The sequence below is a fragment of the Rhizophagus irregularis genome, chromosome 12 (genome assembly GCF_026210795.1).
Source record: "Rhizophagus irregularis chromosome 12, complete sequence".
Lineage (NCBI taxonomy): Eukaryota > Fungi > Glomeromycota > Glomeromycetes > Glomerales > Glomeraceae > Rhizophagus > Rhizophagus irregularis.
Genome location: NC_089440.1, coordinates 333,338 through 345,882, shown reverse-complemented (window position 1 = coordinate 345,882; position 12,545 = coordinate 333,338). Strand labels below are relative to the sequence as shown.

General features: G+C 26.2%; 2 protein-coding genes across 2 annotated transcripts; one reads left to right on the top strand and one right to left on the bottom strand.

Moving 5' to 3' along the window:
- Positions 1-586: 586 nt before the first annotated feature.
- OCT59_003676 (uncharacterized protein) lies at positions 587-2,426 on the top strand. The gene is made up of 2 exons (XM_025315317.2): positions 587-851; positions 923-2,426. Exons 1-2 carry the CDS (start codon positions 598-600, stop codon positions 2,100-2,102), a joined length of 1,434 nt encoding a protein of 477 aa, XP_025183109.2. The 5' UTR covers positions 587-597; the 3' UTR covers positions 2,103-2,426.
- A 5,124-nt stretch (positions 2,427-7,550) lies between these two features.
- On the bottom strand, positions 7,551-8,135 carry OCT59_003675 (uncharacterized protein; the record flags this gene model as incomplete). Its single annotated transcript, XM_025310370.2, has 1 exon — positions 7,551-8,135. The coding sequence occupies one exon, from the start codon at positions 8,133-8,135 to the stop codon at positions 7,551-7,553; it is 585 nt and encodes a 194-aa protein (XP_025183111.2).
- Positions 8,136-12,545: the final 4,410 nt, after the last annotated feature.

Here is a 12,545-nt window from a genome sequence, read left to right as displayed (position 1 = left end):
TAATTATTCAGTCACTTAACAAAATAAAACCGTCTATCTTGTAGATAAATAAAGAAATATTTTGTGCTTAAGATGTTGATTTTATGATTAGTAAATATTTATCATTGATAACTTATGATTTTTACAATTTGAGAATTTAAAACTAGTGCTTACATTTATTACACGTATACTATTGGAGCAAATGTTGTTACGGTATTATCCTCCAACGCAGCAGTCGAAACTGAAATCTGTTAATAATTCTTTTTTTTTAAAAAAAAAAGAAAAAAAAAATTTTAAAATATGAAATTTCTATCGATATTTAATTGGCACGACTTCATTTTTATTGAATCTCAATTTATAATTCATATAAACCTATTCTAATTTAAAATTTACTGTTTTAAACATAATATTTGTGCGTAACAACAACTCTTCAATATAAATAATAGATGTATCACAAAAATCACACCATGTGATTTAACCGACATTACGTAAATGAATTTGCATTTATCATGTGATGTATGATTTACAAGAATAAAAAAGGTAAACTTTGCGTAATTGTGTAATACAATTTTTTTTTTCTTTTCTAAAAAAAAAAGTTTTTTATTGTGGAAATAAAACATGTCTTTCGAATATTCTCAAGAAATTATTAATGATTTGGAAAAATTACTTGAAGTTGATGAAGAATATAACGTCATTATTTATGCTGGTGAAAATAAGAATATAAAAGAAATACATGCGCTTTCAAATATTTTGCGCATTAGGTCTCAATATTTTCGTACAGCACTCTCTAAGGAATCTGTCAAGAAAAAGGATGGAAAATATATTTTTAATTTTCCTAATATTTCTCCTCAATTTTTTGAAATTATTTTAAGGTAATAAAAAATTAAATATAGAAATATATTGATAATTATAGTATACTTATTTTTTTTTTTTTAATACTTAGATTTATTTATTGTGGAAAGGTCGATTTTACAAAATTACAGGGACCAGATCATATTCTAAAACTTTTGGTGGCTGTGGATGAACTTAAAATTCAAACGTTAATTATTTGTATTCAAGAATATTTGATTAAACATCATCATGAGTTTTTACAAAAAAATCCTGTAGAAATTCTTGAAACAGTCTATCAACGTGAAACTTTTACAGATTTATGGAATTATTATGTTGAAAAAATTTGTGACAAACCAGATGTGCTATTTAAATCTGATAAATTTATCAATTTAAAAGCACCTTTATTAGAATTACTTTTAAAACGAGATGATTTATCATTAGATGAAATTGATATATGGGATAGTTTGATCAAATGGTGTTTTTCTCAGAATCCTTCTATTCAAAAAGATGTTAAAAAATGGAATAAAGAAGAAATTACAATTATGGAAAGAACTATTCACAGATTTATTCCTTTAATTAGATTTTATCAATTAACTTCAGAAGATTTTCTTTTAAAAATATATCCTTATAAATTTCTACTACCTGATGATTTGATTGATAATGTACTTACATTTCATATGGCACCAAGTAAAAAATTAAATATTAATATAGAATCTCCTAGAAAACCAAAACATGTATATGATTCTGTTATAGTAGAGTCTCAACATTTTGCCATTTTCTCTAGTTGGATTGAAAAGAAAAATGACTCTTATTATACTGAATCAAATATTCCTTATAAATTTAACTTACTCTATCGTGCTAATAGAGATGGTAATACACCTGCTACCTTTCATGCTAAATGTGATAATAAAGGAGCCACCATAGTTATAGTAAAAATTCAAAATTCGGAACAAATATTAGGTGGATATAATCCACTCCTATGGGATCAAAGTAATTCATATAAGAACACAACTGATAGTTATATGTTTTCGTTTACAAATAGAAATGATTTAAAAACAGCAAAAGTAGGTTATATTATTAGTGCGCATTATAATTATGCTATATATTGTAATCAAAATCATGGACCAGTATTTGGCGGTGGTTATGACTTATTACAAGATAATAATGGTGACTGGAAAAGCAATAATTCATACTCTTATCCTAAAATTGATATACCACAAGGTTATAGTGTATCAGGTTATAATATTTTTTATGTAGAGAATTATGAAGTTTTTCAGGTTACTAAAAAATAATGAATTTTTATTAAAAAGTCTTTGACACATTGAATCTGTGATGTCACCATCCTATTTATAAAGAAAATTCATTTTGATTTGTTCAAATGACAGTTTTTTAATAAATAAGGATAATTGTAACAAACTGATGAAAAACTAATATAAATAAATGTACCTCTAAATTATCAACTGAATTGTATCCTGTAAATCCTTTAATTCATTTATTGTATAAAATTTTCAAGAGTAACCTAGCTAAGAGTGAAGATTTTTAAATGTCTGCTTTTATAACTTTGATACCAATGAATATAATTAAAATTAATGTATGCAAAATTCTTAGAAATGATATTATAGTTTTGAAAGTTTATTGGAATATCATAGTTTTTGTATAACAATACAATTTTTGTATAACAAATGTATTGTATTCAGTAAGTAAACAAAAATGATGAAAATTTACTAATGTTTTTTCCCATTTTTTTGTAAGAATCAGCCCGAACTTTTGGACATTGGTGAGTATTAAGGCGCATTATTTTGTATGGATTACCTTTAACTTCAGGTTTATTAACCTGTACAATCTATAAAGAATTAGTAAAGAATCGGGTTTGTTATTCTTCACTGATATATTTCCATTTGACTAGTGATTGTTTCCATCAAGTTTCAGTGCATTTTCTGAGTCTTCTGCACCTTTAGAACTTTTTGCTTGTCTTTGATCTTAGGAACAGATTTATCTAGGGCTGCGAATTCTCACTTTGTGAACGTGCTGATTCTAAGTCATGTTTCTGCGAATTTAAGTTAGTAAATACTTTGACAACTGACAATGAACTTTTAATAATTTACTATTCTGTAAACACCTAATTTAGATGGAAGCCTTCTGTATTATCTGGAGCATATGTAGCTTTTTCTCAATGGTCCCAAAAAGCTCTTGATACAACTTTCCACTTATTTAAAAAGGATTATAAACATTTTTACAAATAATGCAAGTATTTGAAGATAATGATAAAACTTACAAATGACCATCCAGAATATTATCAAAACATGAAAATATATGATGCGGCTTTATAATTATGTCACTATCCTCTTTGAATTTTGTCTCTATAAGGTCCCTTTCAAAATCATTTCACATCTAGCTACGTGAAGTAAAAGCATAATGTTAAGTTGCATGAGATAAATTATGAACTATTAAATAAATGAACTTATATATATTTGATCAAGTCAAAAATATATGCAAAATTCAGGTCTAAGTAATCCTTAAGAGCAAGTGGTACGATCTCATCATGAAAATTTTTATCATCTTCAAAATCATCCTTTCCATCAAAAAGATTATCAGTTTCTGCAGCCTTAGTGTTTTCAACATTTTATTGAGTTTATGTATAGCTCTATACGTTCCCTTCAGTCTTACGATTTCTCTAATAATACGAAGTTGATTGCTATTGAGCTAGAAATCAAAGTATATATCATAAAAATTTCCGGAAAATTGCAATATTCCGGACACTTTCTGGACACCAGGTCTGAGCCCTCCTAGACATTTTCTGAATATTTCCAGAAATTCAAAATGTCTCGGCGTCCGGAATATTGCAATTTTCCAGACATTTTGGATGACAATTTCCGGACATTATTTTTTTTATAGGGCTGAAAAGCCGATCAAAGTTAAACCTTGTTTGGCCATTTTTATTTGTGATCAGGTTTGTGCAGTAAAGTTTGTATGAATAAAATTTGATCTAGTATAGTTATTTCAAATCGGCAGATTTTTTGAAAATAACAGTTATTTTGCACAAAAGAATTAGGGAAAACAAGATTCTTTTATAGTACCTTAAAGAAATGCTCCAGAACTTTGGATCTTTGTATATGAAAAAACAAGTTATTATGTACGAATATGACAAATTAATCAACGGCAACGAAATTATTCATAATCATCTTCGTAAAAAAAAAATCTGATTGTTGAGATCTAAGTATAATCATTCCCATTTTTTGTACTATTACCCAAATGGATATGCTTTTTGACTTTACATCATGATCATGTCACTTTATTACATAAACGATCTTTTTTGGAAAAAATACATGAAGGAGATAATCGATTTAAAATATTTTTAAAATAATCAATAGTAAAATTTTTTATGGTGCCACATTTAATGCTAACTCTTAATGTATCAAACATAAATATACTAATATTGGATATTTATATTCTCCGTTTGTTAAAATAAATATAAACTTCTATTCTTTTAAAAACATCAAATCAATGAATAAAATCAAAATATTTTATTTATTAACAACTTGAAAAACTTCATAATCCTCTACATTAAAAGCATTATAACCACCCACCTCATTACCTAGTGGAATATTAATTTTATAATAAGAGCATGAATTAAAGCTTTTCCAGTTACCATCATTATCTTGATATAAATCATATCCCTCACCGAATGCTGGTCCATAATTTTGATGACAATGTATAGCACAATCATAATCTGTTTTTTTAATATACCCTACTTCTGCAGTTCGAAAATTATTTCTATTTGTAAATGAGAATATAAAACTATCTGATGTATACTTCCATTGACAATTTGAATTCCAATTAATTGGATTATATCCTCCCAAAATTTGTTCCAAATTTGGAATTTTTAATATAACTATAGTAGTTCCTTTATTATCACATTTAGCATGAAAGTCTGCAGGTGTTTTGCCATCTCTACTAGCACGAAAAAGCAATTTGAAATCATAAGGATTATTGCTTTCATTATAAAAAAAATTATCTTTCTTTTTAATCCAACTAGAAAAGTGAGCAAAATGTTTGCTGTTAATGATAATCGAATCATATTTGGGACTTCTAGGAGGTTGTTGTATTTTAATATTTAATTCCTTATTTGAATTCGTATGAAATGTAAGTAAATTATTAATTATATCTTCAGGTAGTAATGCATTAAAAGGATATACCTTTGAAAGAAAATCCTCTGAAGACATATGATAAAATCTAATTAAAGGAATAAAATTATGAAGAGTTCTTTCCATAATTGTGATTTCTTCTTTATTCCATTTCTTAACATCTTTCTGAATAGAAGGATGCTGATCGAAACTCCATTTAATCAAGTTATCCCATATAACAATTTCATCCAATAATAAATCATCCCGTTTTAATATTAATTCTAATAAAGATTTTTTTAAATTGATAAATTTGTCAGATCTTAATAATACAGCTGGGTTTTCACAAATTTTATCAAGACAATAATTCCATAAACTTGTGAAAGCTTCAAATTGATAAGCAGTTTCAAGAATTTCCATAGAATTTTGTTGTAAAAAGTCGTAGTGGTAGTTAATTAAATAATCCTGAATACATTGAATTAATATTTGAACATTAAGTTCATCTACTGCTATCAAAAGGTTTAAAATTTCTGAACCTTGTAATTCTGTTAAATTGATCCTTCCACAATAAATAAACCTAAATATTAAATATTAAATATTATAATAATGATTATTGAAAATTATTGTTACATTAAATTTTATATAAATATATTTATTTTTTTTTATATTACCTTAAAATAATTGTTAATATTTGAGGAGAAATGTTAGGTTTATTAAGTATAAATTTTCCATCTTTTTTATTTGCCCATTCATTAGAGAATGCCGCTCGAAAGTATTGAGACCTAATACATAAAATAAGTGAATGTGCATATATTTCAACTTCATCTTCACCAGCGTAAATAATAACATCATATCCTTTATCAATTTCAAGTAATTTTTCATAATCATTCATAAGTTCTTGAGAATAATCGAAGGCCATTTTTCTTTATTTAAATGACGATGAAACACAAAAAAAAAATATTATTTTTTTTGCGTAAAATGGGTAACATAAATCAACCATATGGTTACACCATATTTGTTGTACTAAACACGTTTGTTCAATCTATCACAAATTACCAAATTAATTAAATTAATTCGACGTCCCAGATTAGTAATTAGGCGCACTAACAAGTCAAGTTTCGTTATAAAATATTTAATTCAGAAACAGGCGAATAATTTGTACTATATTAAATTAAAATTGTTTTTTTTGTAAATTTGAATTCTTAGTGCGCTTAAGATATTTAAGATAAAAATTATTTTTAATACTTTCACATTAAAAAAGCGCCAAATACTATATTAGAATAAGAATTTCCGATATATTTTTAATTTTGGTATAAGAAAACTAATAATTTTGATGATAATAATTAGAAATTTCGTTGTTAATATGACTATTATTTTTGTAGTTTGAGGATATAATAGTATGCTTATATCGAATTTATAGCTTTTGCTATATTAACCCTTTTATTATTACAATTTCTATGTTATTTCCTTCGGCTGTATAGTAAATAAATAAAATAAAAAAAAAATATTTGATTTATCATAATTTAATTTACTTATTCATATTATTGTTTAAAGTATAAATATATGAGAAATAAAATGTTAAAGAATATCTAATTAAAACTTATATTATTTTTTAAAATGATTTGATAATGAAATATCATAAAATTCAATTGGAGGAAATAAAATTTTTATTATTGATGTAATTCCCTCTTTGTTCCACATATTAAATCTTAATGGATAGAAGAACGTCCAATGTTGATGATATCATTATATAAGATAAGTAAATCAATTAGAGTTTGATGAAATGTTACTTAAAAGCAATTAATTAAAGTAACGATTGAATAAATTTTAAGATTTCGCAAATTGTTTCAAGAACGGTAAATTTGCAATGTATCATATTAATAAATTTAATATAAATTGCTTCTAGTAACTTATATTGATGACTAATTATATAATAAGAGATTACTAGTGCTTGGACACTAAATTCATTGCTATCATCGTAGTTTTAGGCCTTATAATTTAAATTTTTTGCAATAGACGAATCTAAAAATGGAAAAGAATGAATATGGCAGATATAATTCATCTTCAAAATATAATGTTTTTAATTTTATTTTTGAATTTGAAAAGAAATGTAGAATAAAACTTCGTAAATTTTGGAATATTTCAGGAGAACAAAGGATAAAGTTCTTTTTTAATTTAATGCGTAGTTTAAACGAGTGATTTGTACTACTCAAATAGTATAAGTTATAACATTATTTTATCATAGACGAAATCAAAAAAATCTTTTCACGATAAAAAAATATTATCACAGATACTGCATTCAATTTTACAAAATCAATGTAAGAGTATTTTTTACTACCTGTCAAAAATGTAATTTCTGTATTTCTGCTACATCAATTTCGAATTAAAAAAAAATAAATGGTAATACTGTTTTAGTCGTTTTACAATAATAACAATAATAAATATATTATAACGTGTCATGAATATACAAAGAAAGAGTTCAACAATTATTAATAATGAATAAATAAAAATTTCGTAATAAATATTCCATTCGTAATAACAAATTAAACATTTCTTCTGACAATAGAAATTCCGTCACTTAATACCTAGTGTACAAACAATATAGATACGCTAATTTGATTATTTCTTAACAACTTGAAAAACTTCATAATCATCCGTTTCAAATTTGCCTACCGGTATATCTACATCAGGATAAGAATTGCTACGATTCCTATACCATCCATCGTGATTAAACCCTAAAGCATGTCCATGACCAAATAATGGACCAAAGTCACTACGACCAAATACAGAATAAGCATCACCCTTACTATATCCAACTTTTGCACTTTGAAGGATATCTTTATTTGCAAATGAGAATATAAAGCAATCTTTTGTAGACTTCCAATTACCAGTTAAATCCCACTGAAGTGAATTATATCCTCCAACTATTTGATTCGAATTTGTAATTTTTGCTACAACTATAGTAGCACCTTTATTATCACATTTAGTATGAAAGTCTGAAGTTGTATTACCATCCCTACTAGCACGATAAAGTAAATTGAAATTATAAGGAATATTCTTTAAATCATGATAAAACTGAATTTTCTTTTCAATCCAACCAGAAAAAATAGCAAAATGGTTGTTATAGATGATGACAGAATCATAAACACATTGTTGTTTCCTAGGAAATTGAATATCAACATTTAATTGCTCATATGGAGCCATATGAAATACAAGTATATTATTAATTAAATCCTTTGGTAATATTTCTTTATAAGGATATACTTTAGTAACAAAATCTGCTGAAGGTATATGATAAAATCTTATCAACGGAATAAATCTATAAATAGTTCTCTCCATGATTGTAATTTCTTCTTTATTCCATTTATTAACGTCTTGTTGAATAGTAGATTGTTGAGAAAAGCACCACTTGATCAAGTTATCCCATATATCAATTTCATCCAATGACAAATCATTTCGTTTTAAAAGTAATTCTAATAAAGTTGCATTTAAATTGATAAATTTATCAGATTTAAATAACACATCTGGTTTGTCACAAATTTTTTCAAGATAATAATTCCATAAATCAGTGAAAGTTTCACGTTGGTAAACTGTTTCAAGAATTTCTACAGGATTATTTTGTAAAAATTCATGATGATGTTTGATCAAATATTCTTGAATACAAATTATTAGTCTTTGGATTTTAAGTTCATCCACTGCCGGTAAAAGCTTTAGAATATCTAGTCCTTGTAATTTTGTCAAATCTATCTTTCCACAATAAATAAACCTATTATATTAAAGGAACTTTGTTAATTTCGATATATATAGACAGTATATACGTTTACTTTTATTATTATTATTTTTCTCATTACCTTAAAATAATTTCAAAAAATTGAGGAGTAATATTAGGGAAATTAAAAATAAATTTTCCATCTTTTTTCTTGGTCAATTCATCAGAAAGTACCGTACGAAAATATTGAGACCTAATACGTAAAATATTTGAAAACGCATGTATTTCTTTTACATTTTCATTGTCACCGGCGTGAATAATAACATCATATCCTTCATCAGTTTCAAATAATTTTTCATAATCATTAGCAAGTTCCTGAGAATATTCAAAAGTCATTTTTTTTTTTTAAGAGAGAAAATTTTTTTTTAAAAAAAAACCTTGTATAACATGATCGACGTTTTATTTTGTAACGACAAATCACATGACAAAATTAATCAGCTGGAACTCATTGAATTTTGTTGCATAATTATTAATAAAAATTATATTAACGATATTTTAATTTATATTTTGGGTTATTTTATTAAAAAATTAATAAATAAATTTGAAGACTTTGACGGATGATACTAGGTTCATTACTATCGTCAAAGGATTGAATAGTAGTTGCAAAAAAGAATGAATTACAATATTGTTAACTTTATCCTGAATAATTTTAAATACTTGAGGAGAAAAATTAATTTTATCACCATCATTAAACATTGTTATATTTCATAATTGTTAATGTAGTTATGTAAATTGATTTTACAAAAAAAAGTGAATAGAGTAAAACCTTTTATGATGACGTAGTTCTTAAAAGGTTGCATTATTGATCATCCGAACTTTGACATCATTGGGAAAGAATATTCTGGTGTCCATGAATAATATCTGGAAATTGTCATGAAAATTTGTGTCTAGAAATGACTCGTTTTTGAGAACATCTTCCGCCTATAATTTGCTTAATTTTTAACAGGATATTTTTCTAGGCATTTTGGACATTTCCTGAACAATTTCTGAACATTCATTTTTATAAGGAATACATTGATATAAACGCTGCATGTGAGTACCATCTAAATCAACAAACTGCAAATAATCGTTAGTTTTAACACAATACGACCTTTGTTATCTACTTGTCAAAAATATGGCGACTTTTAGTAACCATTCAAGAACCAATATAGAAAAAGGAAAAAGCAAATTAGGAGATTGATATAGTTATGATATTAAAAAAAAGTCTATTTATATCTACATATGGATAATCAATCCATTTAAATAAATAAATCATTTGGAAAAATGGAATGATTAAGCGTTAAATCATTAAAGAATCAATATAGAGAAAATGAAAAGAACAAATTAAAAACTGATTTAAGCGACATTAAAAAGTTATCTTATTTATTTCTATAAATGAGATGTCTATAAAATCGGGTTTGATCACGTAATCTTTGACAAGTGAAAACCAACGTTGTGAAAATATTAGGTAGCAAATAGAACTCTCAAATCAAAAAAAAATCCGTTCCCAAAATACAATAGTGAAAAACGGAAAGATATGATAGGTGAAAATTACATGTTATATCGCGATTAGGGATGGCAACGGTCACGGTCATTAACCGGTTATGACCGGTCATGACCGTGACCGATATCGGTCGGTCAAAGACCTCTGACCGACCGTTTGACCGACCGGTCTGACCGACCGGTTAACCGACCGTTTGACCGACCGTTTAACCGATCCTGAAAATGTTTGCGAAACGTAATTTAATAAAAAAATGTTTCGCAAACGTTTTTTTAATTATTTTAATAGAAAACGTTGCGAAAACGTTTTTTATTAAGTATTTCAAACGTTTTTTTATTAAATTACGTTTCGCAAACGTTTTCAGGATCGGTTAAACGGTCGGTTAACCGGTCGGTCAGACCGGTCGGTCAAACGGTCGGTCGGTCGGTCAAAGGTTCTTGACCGGTTGTGACCGACCGATGACCGACCATGACCGACCGTTGCCATCCCTAATCGCGATCAAGATTTAGACGTATCTATATTTAAATGGCATTTCATTCCATTTAAAATTATATATGAAAAAAAGGAATAATCAAAATCATATTATATGGAGTATTCTATAATTCATTCCGTTATAAACACATGGATTTTCAGATCCAATTGTTGCTTCTGATGATGAGATCTGGAAAAATCGGTTCTATCGCGAACTGTTTTATTTGTTATTCGTAAGATTTATGTCCTTTTCATTATTCCTGTTATAACACCGATAATTTCATTTTGTTAAACAATTTTGGTTTTAATCGTTTAACATTGGGCGCTATACAAGCTCACGATAAGAAATAATTGGCAAGCTGTGCCTTGATATCTTGGATCTTCGATCTATGAATTATATCACGTCTGTTTTTACTCATTATAACAAGGCTAACACAGAAAAGGTTAATTGATAGACTCACTTATGATCAAACAAATTTTTTTGAAAAATTAATAAGCATTACATACCAAATCCTGAATTGTTTGAACTTCAGGTTCACTTACTACCAGATTACGTCTTGAAAAAAAACAATATTTTTGCGTGCGATTAAATGGAATTTCAACTTTTTCGATCTTGAAATTAGTCCGACTTGTTTATGAAATACAAAATGTTAAGTCGAAATCAGAAGATTAATGATTACGAAAATAATGCGATACAAGATTATACTAAAAAGTTTACTTGGTAGGTTCGAAAAAATTCCAAAATTAAATGATTTAATTGCATTTCTTTTAAATCAGCTATTATTATTATGGCGGTTCATAGACTGTAGTCAAACTTAGTATTTTGTAGTGCTTTGATCCTAATAAAGAAATTAAAACTTTCTCGTGATTATCGAATGAAATTTTTATTCGTTACAAAACTTATAATATCCATTTTGAATTAATTATTCAATAAATATTTTATTTATATTTCAAGAAACAGGATTATATAATCCATTAATTGTAGTTTTTTTCTCGTTCAATATGATTATCACATAATTCCATTACATAATATACATGAATTTAAAAAAAAAAGGTTTGTTACTAGAAGTCGGTATTTTTTTAGTGAGACTTTAACCTTTGCTGTTTATACCTTACAGGCTTACAGTAAAAATTAGATAGTAAATTCAAAAAAAATTCCGGTGTAACATTTAACCAATTTGAATACAATTTATGGCATTATAGGCTCTACCTAGTACTGAAAATACATAAAACATACTGGGATTAACAACCATTTGGTTCTAAGCCTGAGTTTAATAAAAATAAACATGTTTTAGTAAATATTATTCATATAGAAATATGTAATAGATTGATGATTTGTAAAGAAATTAAAATGTCATCTTAAACCTCACGCATTATTGCGTATTCATGCCAATATAGGGATAAAATAGATAAAATATTTTTTTTTTTAGAATAATGAAGAATACTAGTCTCTACGAAAAAAATTAAACACAGGTTTGACTTGGTATTTATAACTTTTTTATTATAGACAAATTCTAAAAAAAAAAAATTCACATCATAAAAAATTATCATTGTAGTTAACGTATTCAATGTTACAAATCCATAAAAGTTCCCTAAAACAATTTCAAAAAATCGAGGAGAGAAATTTTATAAATATATTTTTCATCTTTTTTTTCGGTAATGTTGTATGAACATTATATTTGTCGGAATTAAGTCATTTTCGTACTCATTAGTACACAACCTGCATTGATATGATTTCTCACAAGATTTTTAATAATATCAATGACTATTAAAAAATATAATTTATGAACTTATTTATTATTGATTTATAATCAAAAACGACTAAACAGAATAAACAATATAGTATGTTATACACAATACACTCTAAATGGCACTATATGAATATACAAAGAAA

What these genes read in the sequence shown, in the direction of transcription:
- OCT59_003676 (XM_025315317.2), top strand. Translation starts at nt 598, where the DNA reads ATGTCTTTCGAATATTCTCAAGAAATTATTAATGATTTGGAAAAATTA. An exon ending in TTTTTTGAAATTATTTTAAG is followed by an intron (nt 852 to 922) that starts GTAATAAAAAAT and finishes TTTAATACTTAG; the next exon opens with ATTTATTTATTGTGGAAAGG.